Raw genomic sequence first — 23,000 nt, 5'->3', positions numbered from 1 at the left:
TTAGGACTGCTTTCATAGTGTCCCATATGTTCGAGTATGTTGTTTCTTTATTTTCATTGAATTCAAGGAAGACTTTAATTTCTTTCTTTATTTCTTCCTTAATCCAGGTATGGTTCAGAAGTTGACTGTTCAGTTTCCATGAGTTTGTAGGCTTTCTGGGGGTAGCATTGTTGTTGAATTCTAACTTTAATCCATGGTGATCTGATAAGACACAGGTGGTTACTAATATTTTTTTGTAACTGTGTTAGTTAGCTTTGTTACCGAGTATGTGGTCAATTTTCGAGAAGGTTCCATGAGCTGCAGAGAAGAAGGTATATTCTTTCCTCTTCGGGTGGAATAATCTATAGATATCTGTTAAGTCCATTTGCTTCATTACCTCCATTAATTCTCTAATTTCTCTGTTAGGTTTCTGTTTGCTTGACCTGTCCAATGGTGAGAGAGGAGTGTTGAAGTCTCCTACTATTAGTGTGTGTGGTTTGATGGCTGCCTTGAGTTTTAGTAATGTTTCTTTTACATACGTGGGCGCTTTTATATTCGGGGCATAGATATTCAGGATTGAGACTTCATCCTGATGAATTGTTCCTGTTATGAGTATAAAATGTCCCTCTCCATCTCTTCTGATTGATTTGAGTTTGAAGTCAACTTTGTTAGAAATTAGTATGGCCACACCTGCTTGTTTCTTAGGACCATTTGCTTGATAAGCCTTTTCCCAGCCCTTTACTCTGAGTAGGTGCCTGTCTTTGTGGTTGAGGTGTGTTTCTTGTAGAGAGCAGAACGTGGGATCCTGTTTTCGTATCCAATCCCTTAGCCTGTGCCTTTTTATAGGTGAGTTGAGCCCATTGACATTAAGTGATATTAATGACCAGTGGTTGTTAACTCCGGTCACTTTTTTAGTAGTAGGGTTTGTGTGTTTCCCTTCTTTGAGTTGCGCTGGTGGAAGGTCTCTAGATGACTGAGTTATTGTGGGCATTGTTGGACTCCTTGGTTAGTGATTTTCCTTCTATAATTTTCTGTAAGGCTGGATTTGTGGCTACGTATTGTTTGAATTTGTTTTTATCCTGGAAAATTTTGTTTTCTCCATTTATAGTGAACGAAAGCTTGGCTGGATATAGTAGTCTGGGCTTGCATGCATGATCTCTTAGTTTTTGCAGTACATCTATCCAGGACCTTCTGGCTTTCATGGTTTCCATAGAGAAGTCAGGTGTAAGTCTGATAGGTTTACCTTTATAAGTAACTTGGCCTTTTTCCTTTGCGGCTCTTAATATTCTTTCTTTATTCTGTGTATTTTGTGTTTTGATTATTATATGGCGAGGGGATGTTTTTTTTTTTTGATCCAGCCTATTTGGTGTTCTGTATGCTTCTTGAACCTTCATAGGTACCTCTTTCTTCAGGTTGGGAAAGTTTTCTTCTATAATTTTATTAAGTATATTTTCTGTACCGTTGAGCTGCACTTCTTCTCCTTCTTCTACTCCAATTATTCTTAGGTTTGGTCTTTTTATTGTGTCCCAAATTTCCTGAATGTTTTGATGAGAATTTGTTGGTTTTGCTGTTTTCTTTGATCAGTGTGTTTATTTTTTTCTATGGTATCTTCAGTGTCTGATATTCTCTCTTCTATCTCTTGTAATCTGTTGTTAGTACTTGTTTCTGTCATTCCTGTTCGTTTACACAGATTTTCCATCTCCATTCTTCCCTCGGTTTGTGCTTTCTTCATTGCTTCCATTTCATTCTTCATGTCTTGAACCGCTTCCCAAACCTGTTTGATTGCTTTTTCTTATTTCTCTTGGTTTTCTTGCGTGTCTTTGAGCGATTTATTCATTTCCTCTACCTTTTTGTTTGTAATCTCTAATTGTTTACGGCAGTTTTTCACCTCCTGTTTAAGGTCCTCTATTATTTTCATATAGTTCACTTTTGAGTCGATTTCTTCTATTTCTTCAGGAGTAGGGTGTACAATTCTTCTTATTTCGGGATCCCTGGTTTCTGGTGGTGTCATGTTGCCTTTCAGATTGTTGGAGGAATTCTTGTATTGGCGCCTTCCCATCTCTTCCTTCAAATGGAGCCAGGAGAGGCCTGGTCTCTTGGTCCAGACTTTGCTGTGATTGACTCTCAGGGTATATCTCTTCAGTGTAGAAGCAGGAACCGTTCCCGTCCAGATGGGATTCCTCCGAAACCGTCCTGATGGGATTCCTCAGCAACTAAACAGGGCCGCCGGTAGCCCAATGATCCAGGGCCAACAGGATGAATGGAGCAAGTGGGGGGGGGGGGGTGGTATCCAGGAGCACGCAGGAAGCCTGGCGCCGGAGCTGGAGGTGCCCGGCTCCCTTACAGGGGACCCTGAGGCCTGCCCGGCTGGCAGGCACTCACCGCTCTGGGTGGGTCGCCTTAGTTTAGGAGCTTAAGACTGTAGTTGAGCACTGGTCCTAGCATACAGCGGGGCAGGGTTGGGGAGGGGTGCTGGGGGTGCTGGGTCGTGCGAAAGAAATACAGCCCTGCAGAAGGAGCTGGGGGAGGGGGGTTGTGCTCTCTTCCGGGACAGTCCGCCCCTGGGTAGCACACACTCACCCGTCCTGATGGGATTCCTCAGCAACTAAACAGGGCCGCAGGTAGCCCAGTGATCCAGGGCCAACAGGATGAATGGAGCGAGGGGGGGGGGGGGGGGTCTGTATGTTTTCTTTTTGAAACAAGGTTATACCAGTGTAGCCCTGGCTGGCCTGGAGCTTACAAAGACCATACTTAAAATAACAATGTTCTACCTACCTCTGTCAAATTCTGGGATTAAAGACCCCCCACTTAAATTTTTTTCTGTTTGATTTCGAGGCAGGGCCTGTGTCGTCATAACTCTCCTGGAACTTGATTTGTAGACCAAGCTGGCATCAAACTTAGAGAAATCTTTCTGTCTCTGCCTCCCAAGTGCTGGAATCAAAGGCTTAGGCCACCATACCCAGCTTAATTTTCCTTTTTAGTCTACGATGAAGGCAGGTTTATTGTGCCATGTTCTGATGTCTTGTCCCTACCTTTCTGACAGAGCTCTATGAATACTGCATTAAAGAAGGCTATGCAGACAAAAACCTAATTGCCACGTGGAAAAAGCAGGGCTACGAGAATTTGTGCTGCCTACGCTGCATTCAGACCAGGGACACCAACTTTGAGACGAACTGCATTTGCCGGGTTCCGAAAAGCAAGCTGGAAGTGGTAATGCCTGATGGCTGGACGGGGAATTATTTCCTGTTTAAAGCTCATCTTAGTTGACCATAATGGGTATTAGGGGAAGGAATTTTGACATTGGAAATCTGCCTGCCATCCCTCCCAAGAGTGAGTCCTTCAGATCAGAATCCTTCCCAGTGAGATCTAAGACTGGTCTCAACACTACCTGTGGTCAAATAACTGGACCAAGCCTCTTTTCTTAGGCGGTAGCTCTGAGGTGATGGAAGGGCTACATTGGCGTGGCTACTAGGCAACCTAGCCCTTTCTGTCTGGCCTCATGGTGACAGTCTCTGTGTATCCTCATGGTGACAGTCTCTGTCAGAACTTTGTCCAAAGCAAGGAGTAGTGACTCATGCCATAATCCCAGCACTTGGGAGGTTGAGACCAGCCTGGACTAGCGCTGAGATCGTGTTTCAAAATAATAATAATGATGATGATGATGATTTCAAAGCTAGGCACCTGGCAGTGGTGCTGGGGTACACAGCATGTTTCAGAACAGCCTGGGATTCATACAATATTATCTCAAAAGAAAAACCCCCCAAAAGCAAAGGCTGCCAGCAAAGGGACCCTTCTGACATGATATAGGACAACACCTCCTTCTCACTGCAAACTTCTGCCAAAAGTGGCCTTGGCCGCATCCACTTTGCAGAATTTGGCAAATTAAAATATGTTCATCACACCATTGACACTTATTCAGGCTTTCAGTGGGCAACTGCTTTAAGTTCAGGAAAAGCTGATTCAGTAATCACTCATTTATTAGAAGTCATGGCTATCATGGGTATACCTACACAAATAAAGACAGATAATGGTTCTGCTTATGTCTCTAGGAAAATGAAAAGGTTTTTTGATTATTACAATATCAAGCATGTTACAGGTATACCATACAATCCTACAGGTCAAGCAGTCATAGAAAGATCAAATCGAACTATAAAGGATATGTTGAACAAACAGAAAGGGGTGGAAAACACCCCCAGAAATAGGTTACATAATGCCTAGTTAACCTTGAATTTTCTCAACGCTAATGAGAAGGGAACAACGGCTGCAGAAAGACATTGGATAATGGAAAAGTCTACTGAACTAAATCAACCAGTTTATTTCAAGGATGTGCTGACCTCACAATGGAAGCCAGGAAATGTGCTGCGTTGGGGAAGGGGTTTTGCTCTTATCTCCACAGGTGAGGAAAAATTGTGGATACCGTCAAAATTAATAAAGGTTCGGTTTGAAGAAAAGAAGCCACTTGGAAAAGATAAATAACAATTCATTCACAAGGATGGCGAGCATACTGATGGTAAGAAATACAGATAGGTTGGGGGCAGGGTTCTTTTCTTATCTCCACAGGAAAATACTCATCTTCAAAGAAATTAAAGGACCCTGAATATTTAATTACTGATGGATGGACACATTTTGTAAGTATTAATTTATATATATATATATGTCTTATTAAACATTTCTTTATAAATATGTAGAGCTGGTTTTGAAGTTGGACTCTGGCTCAGTCCCTCTCCAATTCCAAACCTGTTAGTAAGAGAAAAACCCAGAGTTTCTGGAGGTTCTGTCTCATGTCAAGAGCCATGATATGGGACAGAAAGAAATATGAGTTTAGAAAACATCTTTGCTTTTCTTCATATCTATCATACTTTTCATTGAATATATCTATCATGCCTTTCATTGAATATATATATATATGTATGTCTATATATGTCTATATGATTAATGTTTAAGTTTTTCACAATGAACAATGAGTTTTTCCTGAAGTGACATTTGAAGTTTCCAGGAAAAAGATGGGGCCCCACAACAACAACTCTACCTGGTTGATATGACATCATGATACTGATAGCACTATTACAAGACCTGTTTGGGGTACCAGCAGCACAAGACGATTCCAACTTGGTTAGCTGAAATGGTGCACATCTTGTACAACATTCTGGCCAGACCTCCACAAAATACTCAGAGACTATTTGCAATTTTAAAAGACATTGATCTTGAAATTTAACCATCATTTTACTTTCACAGAATCCCCCAGAAAGAACGTCGCCCCCATGACAACTGGAAGTAATTCTAGAGGACGACGTCCTCTCTCCCAGTAAAGTTTGCCCCGGGTTTAGGGACATCATTTAGGGGTTGGGAGGTTGGGGGAGGAATTTTATAAGCTCAGGGATCATTTCGAGAAAAAAAAAGAGGGATGATGGGATAATAGATTTATAATTGTGAGTTACTGTCTTTAGACAAATATATTGGTATCGATTCTTGTATATTGATACAAAGTTAAATTATATTGATTATTGTATGCATGCATGTTTCTACCTGTTTAAAACATTTTTTATGTATTGACATATATTGTATTGATATATATATTGTATATATTTACCATATTGCAGTATACATTTCTACCTCTGATTAAGATACTTATATAATGTTTGTGTATTGATATATATTTACCATATTGCAATGTATATTTGTACAGTGTTTATATTTGGAGGTCATTATCCTCATTTGTTACACAGTTGTTTATTGTCTTAGTCTTTAAGTTAGATAGATATTGAGAATTATATAAATAGTCATCTAAGTTTGTCATTTATAATTAGACTAATCAGGTTCTCTAGATATATAGAGATTATACTCAGTATAGATAGATAATCTTCATCCTCTTCAAAGAGCTGTAGAAAATGGCCTTTAATCTAACTCAGAGTTTCATGATAGTGAGACACAATTGCTCCTGGCAACACCGCTCTATTCCCAAGAGAATGTTGAGCACCAAAGACACTCCACCTGGAGCCTTTCTTTTTGGCAGAACTGGCCTTTGGGCAAAGAAATGCCCATACCTCAACCACTGACAGAGATACAGAGCGTGCATCAATGGATAAAACAGGACTGTCATATCCTGCCAAGACAGGGTTAAGATAGTTTTGAAAAGTTCCTTGCCTTTAATAATGGTATGTCAGTTATGTTAGGCCTTAGCCAAAGTTGGTTGACTCAACATTGCTAACGAGACTTTGGGTGATTGCCCAGGTAGTCAGTTGTCTCTGTCAATTGTTGCACATTTTGGATATATCTCGTTTGTTAAGAAATATTTATTCCCTTCTCAGATCTTTGACGGAGTTGAAGATTATATAATTGTAGTTACTCTCTACATTATTTAGACTCCTTGAGATAGAATGTTTAGCAAAACTTTTGTTCTCAATATTGTTTGTTATATTTATTATTTGTTATTATTGTATATAGTTGTATTTGGTTTAGTTCTGTCTTATTTAGACAAAAAGGGGAGATGTAGGGATAAGTCCTGCCCCTAAGGGAGCGTGTTCGCCTCGGGCTAATGTTTGCCTATAAATTTGGTGAACATGCTCCCAGCGGCTTCTGCTTTCCTGGTCTCCGCGGGAACGGTGGTTCTGTAAGTCTATTTCTTCATTAAAGCTCTCTCTCTCTCTCTCTCTCTCTCTCTAAATATATATATATATATATATATATATATATATATATTTACAATCTGTCTGCATTCGTTTACGCCGTTACAGTGGCTGAACTCCAGTTTTAGACCCTTGAAATGGAATACCAGGACATCAGGCCAGGGCCATCCACTGAGCTTTCATTCAAGTGCAGATGGCCTCAGCTCAGCAGGCAGCTCTATCTGCCCTCTGTGCCAAAGCTGGGGCTCTGATGTGGATGTGCCAAGCCATGGCTAGTGGTTGATGGCTGCTTCCCAAGAGGAGGCTCTTGGTGTCCCAGCCTCTGGATTGTTCCTCAGTTGGCAGAGGGCTGTCTAGTATGCATGAGGCCCTGGTTCCATCTCCAGCACCCCATAGAATCAGATGTGGTAGTGCACATCTGTACATTAAGCTGTGAAATGTAGGGCTATCCATTATGAGACTTGTCTCAAAGATTTAGCAGAACTTTACCAGAAAACTTTATTTGCTTAACATGGGCTCTTGGACTCCAGAAGAAGGTCAAGACAGCATTTCCCCAGCCCCAGCCACTATGCCCTGGGACAATTCTGCTCTGGCCACAGGAACTTGAGTGCATACCGTCTGCCCAGTGTCCTCAAGAACTCTGGCCTAAGCCCTCTAGGCAGTAGCAGGCCCACCAGGAGAATAAAAAGGCTGGCTTACATCAGGTGGTCACACACCTTTAATCCTTTAAGCAGAGACAGCAGGATCTCTGAGTTCAAGTCCAGCCTGATCTACAGAGCAAATTCTAAGCCATCTCCCTCCCGCTCTTCCAGTCAAGTCCCCCTCCCTCATCAGCCCAAAGAGCAATCAGGGTTCCCTGCCCTGTGGGAAGTCCCAGGACCACCCAACTCCATCCAGGTCTAGTAAGGTGAGCATCCAAACTGCCTAGGCTCCCACAAAGCCAGTACGTGCAGTAGGATCAAAAACCCAGTGCCATTGTTCTTGAGTTCTCAGTAGTCCTCATTGTCCGCTATGTTCAGCGAGTCCGGTTTTATCCCAGGCTTTTTCAGATCCAGGCCAGCTGGCCTTGGTGAGTTCCCGATAGAACATCCCCATTGTCTCAGTGTGTGGGTGCACCCCTCGCGGTCCTGAGTTCCTTGCTCGTGCTCTCTCTCCTTCTGCTCCTGATTTGGACCTTGAGATTCCTGTCCGGTGCTCCAATGTGGGTCTCTGTCTCTGTCTCCTTTCATCGCCTGATGAAGGTTAATATTCAGGAGGATGCCTATATGTTTTTATTTGGGAGGCAGTGGCAGGGAAGAGACAGAAATCTTTAATAAATAAATAAATTTAAAAAAAAAACAAATTCTAGGCCATCAAGGATTGCTACAGAGAACCCTGTCTCAGAAAAAAAAAAAAAAACCAACAAAACAAAAAAAGGAGGGAGGCACTGGCTTACAGAGGATTCTTTGTGGCGGTGGTAGGTGTGTCTTGCCTTAATCACACACAGACGTGTAACTTTCGGCTAGTGGTAGCTGTTTCCATTTTCCCAAAGGAGCTAAAATATCCAAATGGAAGTGTGTAGGAACAGGGACTATTCCACCAGCACCCTGTACAGCACGTTTCAGTCGGTATGTGCAGTGTTGTAGCAGTGTACACAAATGTCCCCGTCTTCTGTTACAGGGTCGCATCATCGAGTGCACGCACTGCGGTTGCAGAGGTTGCTCTGGCTGACACCCGTGACTCTGCTGTATTCTGGACTTTGGACTTTTTTGGTTCCTACCTACTGGGCCACCCCCTTCTGGAGCAGCTCTTCTCAGAGTGGTGCCCAGAGAAGAGACCCAGAGGGAACATGGGCTCTAGAGGTGAAGGCTTTCCAATCGCTGAAATCTGTAAAAATAAAACCATTAGACCTCTTGGCTATATTCATTCTTTCAGAGCATCAGGCTGCGGGATGCAGGGGATGGGCACAGTTGTGGCTCAGTGTCATAGCCAGTCTGTGAGCAGAAGCTTACACTTTCTCAGCAGTGACGTGGAGGGCAACCTGGGCCCAGGATTTTGTCCTCATGCCTACGCCTGCAGAACGCTGCGGTGCCTCTAGGAAGGCGACACCAGCACACTCTCTGCTTTTAAATGGAAGGAGCTCCTGGGCTCCACCTGCACTGTGAACGCTGGGAGCTTGTCGCAGCAGCATGCGCCATCACTTGTCCCTAAGGCCTCTCCGGACACCAACATTCCCAGTGGTGTCTTGGTTCCCCATAGGCTTGGTCCGGAACTCCTGCCAGGGGTGGGAGGCTTCCTCTGCTGGCATCACTTTCAGCCACTGCTTGTAATAAGCTCGAAAGCCATCAATCTTCTTCAAGTAGGTGTTATTCCCTTTGTACTGTAATTAGAAATGAACAGAACTACGTCAAGGTGAGTGACATACAGGGACAGATGCTTTACCATGAGACCCATCACTCTGTACAATGAATATGGAATACACTAAGAAAAGCAGGGAGTTCAGAAATGTTCTCAGGCAATCCAAGCCACTGCATGTCACCCAAAGCTACACAGCAGCTGACCTCTGCTCTGCTTTCAAGAGACTACAGTGGACAGGAAAGAAAAATGGACATTAGATTTACTGCTGTATTGCAGGGCAAGACAAACTGCCCTTGGCCTAAAAGCCATCGATTCTAAGGGCACAGTGTCACTCCTAAACCCGTGGAGGTCACCTCAGCCCCACAGCTAGAATTGAGGCATCCCATTAGTTCTGCCTCTTTTGCTGAGATGCTCCCATCCTGACCTATAACCTTGGCCCACTGCAGCATCCACTTGTAGGGAGGTTAGGAATGAAGAGCCTGAAACAGCTGGCAGGAGTTATCTAGGAAAAATAGGCCAAACCAAAAAAAGAGAGGAAAACCCCATTAATTATGAGATTAAAAGTTTGATTTAAAAAGATGAAGTTCAAGTCAGGTGTGGAGATACATGCCTTTAATCCCAGTACTTGAGAGGGAGAGGCAGGTAGATATCTTAAGTTTCAGACCAGTTAGGTTTACAAAACAAGTTCCAGGACATCCAAGGCTACACAGAGAAACCCTGCCTCAGTAATAAGCAATAGATTAAGTGTGCTGAGGAAATGGCTCAATGGTAAAGTGTTTGGTATGCAAACAGGACAAATTCACTCTAGTACCCATGCCTTGTGAGATAACCCTGTGCTAGGGAGATGAGACAGGCAACAAGAGCAAGTCTAGCCAAACATCAGCTCCAGTGTCAGTGAGACGCTCTCAGAAATTAACTCCGAGAGTGGCAGAAGGCTTCAGTGGCACCTAACGCCCTATCTCCGCACTTAGCAACGAGACCATCTCCTGATAAGATATTTACAACATGGAACTGAAGAAAGTCTAGGGGCCAGCCTGAGTTACCTGAGACTGCCTCAAAATGAAAAGTGGGCTGGAGAGATGGCTATGTGGTTAAAGTACTGTTCTTCCAGACGACCTGGGTTCAGTTCCTAGCATCCACACCAGGCAGCTCACAGCCACTTGTCAGCTCCAGGGTACTCAATGCGGCTCAGGGCCTTGGGGTTCTCCTAAGGAAAGCTACTGAACAACTTTCAGAAAGGAAGTGAACGTCAAGCCCCAAAGGCCGAAACCAGAGATGGCAGAGGCTAAGACAATGGTGAGCACTGTAAGGTTGGCACACATACCCGGTCAAAGGTGGGAGGGTACTCAGCAGCAAACTCTAGCTGACGGATGATCACTTCATTCACTGGGACGCTGTTCTGCCTCATGTCCTTCAGGATATCAATGAGATAGGCATAGTCCAGCTTCTTGAGGGCCGCGTTGATCAGAGTGCTGTAGATGTGGGTGTTAGGGGCCATCTGGGATTTCTAGAACGTGGATATCACATAGTCAGCAGGATGATGGTGGCTGCTAGGACAAGGGAGTCTGCTAGGCCCGACCCACAAACCCACAGATAGGCACCAGAAACAAGACGGGTGGAACCGTACAGCAACAGCTGGCTGTCCAACCCCACACAAAAGCAAGTTTGTCCTGTCACTTCAGCCCTGAAAAATCTGGAGAGAAGACTGCTGCTCCGGCGGCAACAGACAGGAAACGAGGTGTAAAATACCTCCACGCTCTGACTCTTGGCTGCAGCTCACTGCTTAAAGGGTCTTCACCACAAGGTGGGGGGCATCTATAACAGCTAGCATTAGTACGGGGGTAGAATGTGGGAACACAGCTCGGTCCTTATAGAAGTGGCCACTGCTGGGGTCGGCTGGAATTGAATGAGCATCAGAGCAGCCACAGCTGAAAACCACCCTCTGCTCTCCAAGCTTCTAGTCCATCTCTCCTCTGGCCAGAGCTCCCATCCCTCCGGGTGTTAGGGCTCAGACTCATTCACATCTCTCCACTGGAACCAACAATAGCTTCAAGATGGAAACACATTCCACAATACCTCACAGAATCTGCTCATTCCCACAGGGGGTCATGGCCATTCCTGCTCCACACTCATTTGATCCTGCTGGGTCCTATTTCCCCCATAACTTCTTGAGAACTCCCTGGGTTTTCTCCCAGAACCGGAGGCATCCTGCTTGGGCTTGGGCCTCTCACCTTCATGTCCGCAAGCAGCTGCATACCATCCCTGGGTCTACGGCACCCAATGGCCAGATTGCAGAAAGTCCGCAGATCGGGGACAATTCCCTTCTTTGCCAGGACTGGCAGCAACGCCTGTAAGACAGACATGCAACTGTTACCTGAGACCTACAAGCCCTGGCCAGATGTCCTGATGAATTCCTTTGCTGGATGCTAGAGACCAAGGGGCACCATTGCTTAGAGGCCTCTGGACTCCCTCAGCTGGCTACATGGCACTGCTGCTCTCTACTCAGCCCCAGAGGACTGTCTTCTTAGCTTGTCCAGAGGAAGGTGTACTCTGCACTGTGGCCATTTCTGTCACCTTTGACCCTCACAGATGCCCAGGGCACTGCTTCTGTCAAAGCGCATCACACAAAAACTGACTGTGTAAGTGACAAAAACCTGTCTGGAGCCTGCCTATCATCTCTGTGAGATGGGGAGAGCTGCACACAATCAGACTGCGTCTCCTGGCCTGACCAGAAGAGAAGCAGAGAGACCTGAAGCTGATGATAGCACAGAGAATGTGCAGTGTTGGGAACATATTGGGGTGGCAAGAACACTCCAGAGACTAATTGGGGTGCCTCATGGTGAACCTATCTTTTTGAGGGGGGAAGCTGAACCAGGGTCTCAATATACTGCCTTGGCCAGTCTGGAGTTCACTATGTAAACTGGACTAAAACTTAGAGATCTGTTTACTCTCGAAAGAAAAGGTCTCAAGGACTCTAGGCTGGCACTGAACTCTCAATTTGGCTATGCTAGATTGTCTTATGTCAATTTGACATATGCTAGAGAGCTGAAAGGAGGGACACTCAACTGAGAAAATACACACATAAAATGGAGCTATAGGGCATTCTCCTAATTAGTGATTGATGGGGGAGGGCCCAGCTCAAGGTAGGTGGTGCCAGCCCGAGGCTGGTGGTCTTGGGTTCTATAAGAAAACAGGCTAAGCAAACCTTGAAGCAAAAACAGTAAGCAGCACCCCTCCATGGCTTCTGCATCAGCTCCTGCCTCCAGGTTCCCTTGTTAGAGTTCCTGTTCTGACTTCCTTAGTGATGGACTACAAATGTACAAATCCATCACAAATCGCTGTTGGTCGTGGTGTTTCATCACAGTAAATAGGAACCAAAGCTAAGACAGTGGCCAAGGGTGACCTTAAATGTTTGATCCTCCATCCTCCAATCCCCAGCTCCTAGGATTATAGGTGTGAATCAGGTTATGCAGTGCTAGGAATGGATCCAGGATCACATGTGTGCTAGGCAACTCTACCAGTTGAGCTACCCTCAGCCCCACAGTGACATTTTATTTTGTTTTGAATGTGTATAGGTGTGCCTGCATTTATGTCTAAGTACTACTTGAATGCTTAGTGCTCATGGAAGCCAGAAGAGGGCATCAGATCCCCTGAAACTGGAGTTACAGATGGTTATGAGCTGCCAGATAAGTGCTAGGAACCAAACCCAGGGCCTCTAGAAGAGCCAGTGTTCTTAAGCACTGAGGCATCTCTCCAGCCCCAACTGATGGTGATTCTTTAACAGCTGAACAACTCTACGGTCCTGTTCCTGAAGCACCTGCTTATCTTATGTACCCCTCCTCAGTGTAGTGACACATTTGGCCTCTTGGAACCCAGTATCCCCAGCATATCAGGATGTCCCTTCTTCCTAAATGCCCTTCATGCCCTTCCTCTATGTGGTAGGGCTGTGGTGCAGTTGGCTGGTTTGTGTCTCAATTCCTAGCTTCATATAAGGCCAAGCCTAGAGCAGGGCTCCAGATATATATGCTAATAAGCTATATTCTACAATCTAAGGTCAGAGAATGAAGACCCCAGTAGATAGTGCCTGACCTTTGCTCCCTCCAGGTCTCCCAGCTTGCTCTTCTTCCTTATCAGCGTGTTGAAGAAGGTAACGTCGGCCTCCACCTTATGCCTGTCCAGGATGGTCAGCAGCGAGGATTCTGCAGGGCTCCCAGGTTCCACCACCTCAGCCAGTAGAGTGAGGGTTTTGATGTCCGGCTGGAGCCCGTGTTCTGCCATCTTTCCCAGGAAGCCCTCCAGACCTCCCATCAAGGCCAGCCTATCAGCAGGTGTGGCCACTGTCCCAAAGGAGACTACAGTTGGGGAGAGAGTCCCAAGACTCAGGATATTAACTTCCAGATTCAAGGGGGGAAGCATCAGGGCCAGTGGGGTATGGGCTGGTATATGGCCAGGTTCTGCCTTGGTTTCTATCTCAGGCTGGATTTTGCTTGTTACCCCAGTCTCAGGGAACTCTGAAGGTCTCTCAAGTTCCTGAGAAGGTTCCAGAAACAACTGCCTCTCTAGTGCCTCCACATGTCTAACTGACACATCAACCACTGCCTTGGCCTGGACTTTCCTCCGGGCCTCAGGCCTGCCTGCTGGTAGCTGGAACGGGATGGTCTCTTCCTGAGGCTTCAGGAGCAGCCTGGAGGCAACCTCTGGGTCCCCCAGACCACAGTCTCGAGCTGCGCCCAACAGGAGGTTATAGCCATGCCTAGTTGGTTTGATGCCCAGCCTCAGCATCTGCCGCCATACCTGCAGGAGAAACTAATATTAGCTACATGTCTCTGCCTCCTCTGGGCTCCCATGGAAGGAGGCGCTGTGCAGTAACAATCAGACTGGCAAACTCCTAAGGCACAAGAAAGCTGGAGTAGCTCTGCGGTGCAGCAACAGCTGAGTGTATGTGAAGACCTAGAAAAAAACCCTAGCACCACCAAAAAAAGAAAAAAAAAAGTGCAGGGATGTGACTCGGGTATGGAGCTCCCAGGTTCAGTCACTGTGATGCCAGCCTACAGCCCCAGGTAAAAGGATCAAGAAACCTCAATAATACAAAAACAAAAAACGGCAGGGGTGGGAAGTGGGGATGTGAGAACTGGCCACCAAATCTGATGACCTAAGTTCAATCCCTAGACTCTACATGACAAAAGGAGAGAACCAACCTGGGAGGTTGTCCTCTGGCCTCTACATTTGTGCTGGGGAATGCAAATGCCTTCCCGCCAAAATACATATAATCAAAATAGGTTTAAGAGGTGGTGAGATGTGCTGGCTTTGTGGGAGCCTAGCCAGTTTGGATGTTCACCTTCCTAGAAATGGACGGAGAGGGGAGGACCTAGGACTTACCACAGGGCAGGGAACCCTGACTGCTCTTTGGACTGGAGAGGGAGAGGGAGAAGAATGGGGGGAGGGGGAGAAGGGTGGGAGGAGGGGGAGAAGGGTGGGAGGAGGGGGAGGGAAACGGGAGGCTGGGAGGAGGTGGAAACTTGTTTTTTTTTTTCTTCTCCTTTTCTCAATAAAAAAAATGGAAAAAAAAAAAAGAGGTGGTGAGATGGCTCAGTGGTTAAAAGCTCTGGCTGCTCTTCCAGAGGACTCGAGTTCAGTTCCCAGCACCCACATGGCAGCTCACACCTGTCTGCTACTCCAGTTCCAGAGGATTCAACACCTTCACATAGACATACATGCAGGCCAAACCCCAATGCACAGAAAATAAATACATACATTTAAAGAAGTGACTAAACAAAGAGGAATCGAGAAAGTATCCAGCCTAGCTAAGGCCAGGCGTGGCAGCACACACCTTTAAGTAGTTGTGAGCCACTGTGTGGGTACTGGAGACTGGACCCAGGTCTTCTACAAAAGCAGCCAATGCTCTTAACTTCTCTCTCCAGCACCCTTTGGTTTTTCTGTTTTGTTTTTTTGAAACAGGTTCTTACTATGTAGCCTTGGAGTCATTACGTGGATCAGGCTAGCCTTAAACTCAGAGATGCCTCTGCTTCCCAGGTGCTGCACTAACTCACCAGTCCCTTCTCTGGTTCTGACAGAAACCTTAAAGGGCTGGGTGTGGGCAACAGCGGTCACCCCACCTTAGAGCAAGGTATGCAGATGGGGACTGGCAGGTTAGGCAACAGCTTGGCAAACCTTGCAAGGCTCTAATGCCTATCAGGGCAACGTTTTCAGAAAGGCAGGGATCTTGGCAGCCTTTCCTAAGGAATGGTTAGCAGGATGGAAAATTAAGAGATATATACACCATATTGTTGAAATAAAATGTGGCAGAGTCACACACTCTGATATACTTGGCTTTTTTTTTTTTTGAGACAGGATCTCAAACTAGAAGTCTCAATGGAGACTAAGTTGTAGCAATTTTTTCTTTTTTGATGTGTGTTTGTGTGTGTCTGTGTGTCGCTGTTGTAAATGGGTTATCTGTACTGTAAGGTGAACATCAGGTATCCTATTATATCACTCTCTGCCTTACTCAAGGAGAGAGGGTCTATCACTCGACCTAGCCTAGCAATCCTCATGTCACTGATGTCCAAAGAGCTGGGGTCACAGTGACAAGATCACATCCATCTTTTTGCACGAGTTCTAGGGATTCGAACTTAGGTCCTCATGTACTTATATAGCAAGTGCTGTTACCTATTAAGTCATCTCCTTAGCCCTAAATCCCAGCTCTGAGTGGCTGTGGGAATCTCATGTATGGTATAAACGTCTGTGAGCCTCAGTTCCTTCACCTGCCAAAAGGGGTGGACAGAGCCCTGAGGAAGCAGGAAGCGTGTAGCACACAGGCCGGCAGTACTGATGGGCTCAGGAAGTGTTTAACACAAACAGGCCCGTGGAACTGATGGGTTCATTCTACACTTTCTTCACAGCATGCCACTGCTTCAGAGTTCTTTGCAGAGGGGATACAACATTGGGTCTTGGGTTGTCATTCAGTAAAGTGCTGAGAAGCTTCCTGAAATGCATGTCTGGAAACAGGATATCTGGACTGGGCTGCTGTCAGGCTGTGGTGGACACATTGGTTGGCAGAGCCTGGAAAAACATGACTCCCAAGCATCCATTGGTAGCAACACCAGCGCCCACTCCTGACATAATGAGAGATCTGAGATGGGAATAGAGGATCTGTCTCACTTTGAGACTAAGTGTGTATTCCTGGTTGCACCTGGAGAGATGCCAACTAGAGTATGAACCTGAGGGATGGGCTGAACACATACCCCAGTTCCCATACTGCAATGGTCAGGAAACCCAAAATTAGAGGGTCTGAGAAGGAGAGGGATGGGCTGGCTGTGCCTTCACTAGAAGAGCAGCATTGCCACAAGCCTCCTTTCCATGCTGTCCACAAAATGGAAGAAGACATGCCCTGTAGTGATTACCACTAAGGCCAGGAGATGACAGATGTAAAAACACTTGGCACAGTGGGCTGGAGAGAAGGCTCAGCAGTTAAGAGAACAAATTGCTCTTTTAGGGGACCTGAGTATGGTTCCCAGCATCCAGTTCAAGGGACTCACAACAGGCTATACAACTCCAGCTCCAGTTGACCTCCTTCTGGCCTCCTGCATACATACATACAACTTAAAGACAAAAAACAAACAAAGCTAACCCTGGCACCAGGCAGGACAACGGCAAGACTGACCTGCACGGCTTTCAGGAAGCCTGCCTTCTTGTCCTGGATGCAGCCCACGAGCAGGAAAGAGAAGGTTTCCTCTGTGGCTCTGTGCCCCTTGTGGATGATTTCCTGGGCAAGAGGAGAAAGCAGTCTCACTCAGAACCTATAGCAATGTCAGTACCAGGTCCATGCATCTCTTGGGAACAGGTGCCTGGACACAGCACTGGAACCAGTTAGAACCAGCCCCATCTCCCCAGCTCTGCTCCTTGAATCAGCAGCATCTGCAAAGCTGACCCTTGCAACCACTGTACTTGAGCCCTAGAATAAAAGGACTGGTTTCAAGACCCAAAAACAACAGCAGCCAATTATGGGCATGGATAAGGACAAGGCCCTGAGCTACTCAGCCTCAGTTTCCTCACCTGTGAAAGGACACACCTTCTAGGATATCTGAACAAGGCTTCAACCATGTAGAACTATACAGGGCAAGGACACGGTCCCCACCAGTCTTTTCAATGTCAAGCTGGGCTAGACCTCCTAAAAGACACTCCCATCTCTCAGAAACTCCTGTCTTCCCACTCAGCACAGGATCCCCCTCTCCACCACCATCCTTTTGCTTGCCTGCCTACAGCCCATACTGTCAGACTGAGGCCACGGAAAGCTAGGTCATGTTGGATACATGTGAATCCCAGCATAAAGCATGGGCTGTCTCAGCTTTCCTGAACATTCCAGGTGAAGGGAGACAAGTAATCTGTTTCTCACACTTGTCCCACAGGACTGGGTCTGACTTGGAAGAGCAAGGGAGTCCCCACCTTGAAGACATCAAGGCACATCCTGAGGTCTGCACACTTGGCGGTCACCTTCAGCAGGGCATGATATGTTTTCAGGTTGAGTTGGAAGTTTTTGGCCAGGAGCTGCTGTCGGAGCTTCAGAGCACTCTGCAGGGCGGAGTCCTTCCAGGGGGACTCTGCACAGACATTGAACAGGGCTGTGTAGGTGGCATCCGAAGGCTCCAGGTCTCGCTTCTTCATCTGTTGAGATGGGAGAACACTGAAGGAAATTCTAGGTGAATTTGGATACAGAGATCACAGCCACTTTGAAGGGTCCAAGTAGCACCTCATACACAGATCCAAACTCCTTACTTCACTAGAGGGACTATGAAAATTGAGCCCACACTCTTGGAAATGCCAACAGGAAATCATCCTCCTAGGCCACTTGAAAGAATATTCTAGAGCTGGTATGCTTATATTCTGAGGCCTGAGCAGCTTATCCTGACCGTCCAGGATGTACAGAGCGTGTCTGTTCTGGGAAAGGGGGACCAGTACTCACTAGTTGGGAGCTCACGAGCTAGTCAACTCTGCTTAGAAACCAAGGATGAGATCATTCAGAAAGATCATTACAATGATTCATATACCTACAATGTCCTTTGAGAAGTGCAGTTTTGTCAGGTATGTTGGCGTCTTAGCACTCAGATGACAGAGGCAGGCATGAGTTCAAGGCCAGCTTGGTCTACATAGCGAGTTCCAGGTAAGCCAAGGTTACATAGTAAAACTGTCTCAAAATATAAAACAAAACAAAAGAGAAGTGCAGTTTCTTTCTGTCTGCTCTAACCACAGACTATGAGGACTAGAGTAGTGTACCAAATAAGAGGGCTAAGATTAGCAAGAGTCTGCTAATATAAGGACTCCCTTAGCTTCTGGCACCAGAAGATGGGTTGTATCTTGTTTGAGTCTACAGCTGTCCCATGTAAGGTTCTTTTTTGATTCATGAAGGAACAGAAGCAGGGTTTGTGTGAGCAACTGTGGATGATGTGGAGAGGAATACAGACTAACCAGGCATAGTAGCAGAGAAATTAGGGACATGTGGGCTCCTAGCAGCCCAGGCGCATAACTAAGCATGTCTCTTGTCACCTACTCAGTTCCCCAAGAACACAATTTGGATTCAATGTCAACAAATCTCATGTAATCTGCCCATGGCATTATGCTCAGGATCTGCTCCCAGCATGCATTTCAGAGCTTTGGTCCTCTTACTGTGGCCCACACTCACGTCATTATAGAGTTTGAAGGCCTTCTTCAAGTAGCCGACGCGCCCACAGCCCCCAATCAGCACCGTATAGTTGCACTCCAAAGGCTGCAAGCGCTCTTCCTTCAGCATCTGCCTCTCAAACAAATCCAGGGCCTCCGCCAGCTAGGTAAAAAGCCAGTATGAGAGAGCTCAGGATGGTTTCAGAGACCTTTAGCAAGCCAAGGAGAGTGGGGCATATATTTGGCAGGGGGATCAAAGCCATTCTAGGCTACACGGCATGTTTCAGAACAGCCTGGGATTCATACAGTATTATCTCAAAACAAAAACCCCCCAAAATCAAAGGCTGCCAGCAAAGGGACCCTTCTGACATGATACAAGACAACACCTCCTTCTCACTGCAAACTTCTACCCAAAGTGGCCTTGGCTGCATCTCTAATTTTCTACACTGTCCCTTTAGTACATACTTTCATTCCTTATTCTTTGTTTTCGATGTTGTTGTTGTTCTGGAGATCATACCCAATGCCTACACATGCTTGGAAAACACTTTACCCCTAAACTGAATTTCTAGCCCAATTTCCACTTTCTCTCTTTCGTTTTCTTTTCTCCCTTCCCCTTTCCCTTTCTTTCTTTCTTTTTTTTTTTTTTTTTTTTTTTGAGACAGGGTATAACTATGTATACTAGGCTGGATTCCAATTCCGAGATATGTCTGTCTCAGTGCTGGAATTAAAGGTGTATGCCACTATGCCCAGCTCTCACTCCTTTTTCTTATTTGAAATAATAGCTACCCCCAAGCATGGTGGCGCACAAAATAATCTGGGTGTAGAGGCATATGCTAGGTATTCCCAGCACTCCTGCTGAGGCAGGAAACTATGAGTGGAAGGCTAACCTGAACTACATGGTGAGTGCCAGTGAGCCAGGGCAACACAGCAAGACAGCCTGGAAAGAATGGTGGAACTATTCAAATGAGCTAGAGCTGGAAACAGTTTAGAGGTCAAGCTGTTAAAAGAACAAATCATTACCCAAAGAAATGTGTTATGGACGAAAAGATTAGTGGGATTACCATGTAGTGGGTTAAAGATAGCTAGGGGGCTAGCGATATGGCTCAGCAGATAAAGGCACTTGCAGTGTAAATATAGTGACCAGAATTCGATCCCTGGGTCCCATAGAAAGGTGGGAGGGAAGAAGCAGCTCTACCATATTGTCTTCTGACTTCTACATGTGCACCATGGCACAAACACTCATCTGGCACAAAAACAATAGAGACCCAAGGACTGAGCAATGCACATTCCAGTTTCAACAACTAGGAAGGCTGTACTGCCTCACATATGTCAACCCGGCAGAAAGGAAGACCCCAAGGTTCTCGGACCTTTCCTTCCTTGATCAGACGTTTGCACTGAAAGAAGTACCAGTATGGAGTGTTCCTCCTGCCCTGCCACTGTTTGGGCTCCAATTCTTCCTCCTCGACACCCTGCTCCTTCAGCTGTAGATTATACAGCTGGGCTGTTGACTTGTGGAACAGTCTCCGGGAAGAGTATTTGTCAGAGAGGGTTCCAAAGCTCTCTTCGTCCTCCTCCTCTTCCTGAGGGGCCACAGTGCTGAGCTTATTGGAGTCAGAGCAGAAGCTGCCCATGTTCTTCTGGCTCCCCTGGCCCAGGGGCAGGTGGGAAGAGCTGCAGAAGGCTGCCGACACCTGCCAATGTGGCCATGCCGACCTCAGCTGTGCAAGTCCCTCCTTGACTCCTGTCCATCGGGTGGATCCAAGAAGATCCCAGTGTTGGAGGACAGACAGTCCTATGGGGTGGGGGCCAGAAAAGAGCCGGGAAAGTCTCATGAGGTCTATTGCTGGCCTTCTTGTACCTGAAATGAAGAAAAATAAGGAAGTCCCATCAGCCTCTGGGCGGAAGCTGGGAAGAAGAGAGAAGTGCAGATACTAGGGTAGCTCTGAGTTAGGAAGTCTGGGCTCAGGCTGGGGATGGGGAGTAGGACACGGGCCGTTATTTACACTCTCAGAAAACAATCAGAACAAGGTCATCCTCAGCTACATATCAACTTCAAGGGCAGCCTGAGCTTCTTGGGATTGTCTCAAAAGAGTAAGAGTAACAGAGAGAGAGAGCGCCAGGTGTGGTAGGTAGCCCACACAGTTAATCCAAGCACATGGGAGAGAGAGTTCCAAGCTAGTCAGGGCTACAGAGATCCCCTGTCTCGAAAACACAACAAAGAGGGCCTGAGCCTGTCTCGGCAGATAAAGGAGCTTTCTGCCATGCTCGATGACCTGAGTTTGGTCCCTGCATCTACTTGGTAGAAGCTGTGGTGCGTGTGTTCTCTGACCTGTGCACATACACTGTGCAATGCACCCATGTAAATGCACACATAAACAAATGTGTTTCAACAATGCACAGGAGTGCAGGGTAGCCTCTGCTATAAATAAGACCAGGCTATATGAGACACTGTCTCAAAAAACCAGAACCAAACCGAAAAAGAAGTCTTAGGCAGGCCTGAGATTCTTGGTACTTAGCAGCCTCTGGCAGAAGGACTACAATAAACAAAATGGGGTGTGAGTGTCTGTAGCTTCATGGCAGAACTCCTATCTAGCCTTCACGAGGTCCTAGGTTCAATCCTCAGGACTGAAAAAAAAATACACATAAAATTCCAGCACTCGGGAGGCAGAGGCAGGTGGATCTCTGTGAAGTTGAGGCCAGCCTGGTCTTCAGAGTGAGTTCCAGGACAGGCTCCAAAAGCAACAGAGAAACCCTGTCTCGAAAAACAAAAACAAACAAACAAACAAAAAAAAACAACCATGTACGGTGTGGTGGTGTACTCCTTTAGTGCAAGCACTCAGAGGTCATCACAGGTAGATTTCTCCAAGTTAGAGACCATCCTGGTCCACAGAGTGTGAGTTCCAGGTCAGCCAGGGCTACAAGACACACACTGTCTCAAAACAAAACAAACAAAATAACCAGAAAATTATATACGTGCTTACATATTTTTTCCCTTTTGTGGTACTAAAGGTTGAATTTAGAGGTCTACGACTCAGCTATATCACTAGCTATATATATATATATATATATATATATATATATATATATATTTTTTTTTTTTTTTTCCCCCAGACAGGGTCTCTCTGTGTAGCCTTTGCTGTCCTAGAATTCACTCTGTAGAACAGGCTGGCCTTAAACACACAGAGATCCAACTGCCTCCGCCTCTAGAGAGCTGGGATTAAAGTTGTCTACCACCAGTGCCTAGCGATCTTTATAGTTTTTGAGACAGGGTCTCACTGAGTAGCCTTCGTTAGCCTCAAACTCATCTTATTTTCCTGCCTCAACTTTACTTCAGTGCTAGCATTACAAGCAAGGACTACTGTGTCTGGGATTTTGTATTTATTGGCTTGTTTGTTTATGAATCTGGTAGCATTGGGCTTCAAATCCAGGGACTTGTGAATCTAAACTCTCTCACTGAGCTGCATCCTCCCATACCAGCCTAGCATTTCGTTTTTATTAGATGGGCTTTAGAGTTCAGCCTGCATAATTTAAACCCTTTAATAAAAAAACATCAGCCGGGTGGTGGTGGCACACACCTTTAATCCCAGCACTCGGGAGCCACAGGCAGGAGGGTCTCTGTGAGTTCAAGGCCAGCCTGCTATACATCTACGTACATACTTACAAACGTACACGCGTACAAAAATCAGGATAAACTTTTGTTTTGTTTTGGTTTTCGAGACAGGGTCCCTCTCTGGCTGGAACTCTGTGAACCAGGATAGCCTTTAACTCACAGAGATCCTCCTACCTCTGCCTCCCCAGTATTGGAATTAAAGGCGTGCGCCACCGCCGCCCGGCTGACGATAAACATTTTAAATCCTAGTTCTATTAGAAGGTTGACTCTCCCTCCAGGTTGGCCTCGATCTTTTGATTTCCTGCCTTCACTTGCCATTTATTGGTATTAAAAGTATGTTCCAACATTCCCGGTTTATGTTATGTGGTCCTGAGGCAAACACTTTGCCAACTGAGCCACATGCCCAGTCTCCTTACCTGAGTTTTAAACCTTTGAATTAGAGATACGTGGAGGCTGTCCAGCCGTAGGGGGGCCTGGGACCTTCGGGGCGCCCCTGCCTCCCCTCCCCAGGCCTACAGAGCGTGGATTTTCTCACGTGACCGACGGCGCCGGCTTGGACAGTCCCTTGGCTCCAATTTCGGCCTGGCTCCGGGGATTCCTACGAGGGTTGAACAAGAAGTCACTCCGAGAGTCGTGCGCATCGAAGCGCCTTAAGGCGTCCTCGGGGTCGCAGGGTTTCGGCCCCGATCAACTTCCTTCCCTTAGCCACACGCGCCTGCGGTCCCGCCCTCACACGTTCTTTCGGATTACTGACCCAAAGAGCGTTCGGCCAGCGGCTAGGCAAGCCTGAAGGA

At 46.3% G+C, this 23,000-nt stretch overlaps 2 protein-coding genes across 3 annotated transcripts in view; one reads left to right on the top strand and one right to left on the bottom strand.

Moving 5' to 3' along the window:
• LOC121464913 (protein BUD31 homolog) overlaps positions 1 to 8,315 on the top strand; it is a 20,602-nt gene extending 12,287 nt beyond the window's left edge. For both annotated transcript variants that reach the window (XM_041678019.1, XM_041678020.1), the window contains 2 exons: positions 3,023 to 3,189; positions 8,265 to 8,315. In XM_041678019.1, the coding sequence (XP_041533953.1) occupies positions 3,023 to 3,189; positions 8,265 to 8,315 (218 nt within the window). The remainder of the gene's footprint in view (positions 1 to 3,022; positions 3,190 to 8,264) is intronic.
• LOC121464900 (pentatricopeptide repeat-containing protein 1, mitochondrial-like) lies at positions 7,907 to 22,928 on the bottom strand. The gene is made up of 9 exons (XM_041678007.1): positions 22,623 to 22,928; positions 19,964 to 20,454; positions 18,619 to 18,759; positions 17,385 to 17,603; positions 16,603 to 16,704; positions 13,032 to 13,736; positions 11,174 to 11,290; positions 10,267 to 10,449; positions 7,907 to 8,964 (listed from the first exon to the last, which is right to left on the bottom strand). The coding sequence occupies exons 2-9, from the start codon at positions 20,426 to 20,428 to the stop codon at positions 8,782 to 8,784; spliced, it is 2,115 nt and encodes a 704-aa protein (XP_041533941.1). The 5' UTR covers positions 20,429 to 20,454; positions 22,623 to 22,928; the 3' UTR covers positions 7,907 to 8,781.
• Between the last annotated feature and the right edge of the window lie 72 nt (positions 22,929 to 23,000).

Source organism: Microtus oregoni, unplaced genomic scaffold (genome assembly GCF_018167655.1).
Source record: "Microtus oregoni isolate MIOR12 unplaced genomic scaffold, Mior012 000029F_ref0000214, whole genome shotgun sequence".
Lineage (NCBI taxonomy): Eukaryota > Metazoa > Chordata > Mammalia > Rodentia > Cricetidae > Microtus > Microtus oregoni.
This window is presented reverse-complemented; position numbering and strand designations above follow the sequence as displayed.

What these genes read in the sequence shown, in the direction of transcription:
- LOC121464900 (XM_041678007.1), bottom strand. Translation starts at nt 20,428, where the DNA reads ATGAGACTTTCCCGGCTCTTTTCTGGCCCCCACCCCATAGGACTGTCT. An exon ending in TGTGCCTTGATGTCTTCAAG is followed by an intron (nt 16,705 to 17,384) that starts GTGGGGACTCCC and finishes CCTCTTGCCCAG; the next exon opens with GAAATCATCCACAAGGGGCA. An exon ending in GCTTCCTGAAAGCCGTGCAG is followed by an intron (nt 13,737 to 16,602) that starts GTCAGTCTTGCC and finishes TTTCTCCTGCAG; the next exon opens with GTATGGCGGCAGATGCTGAG.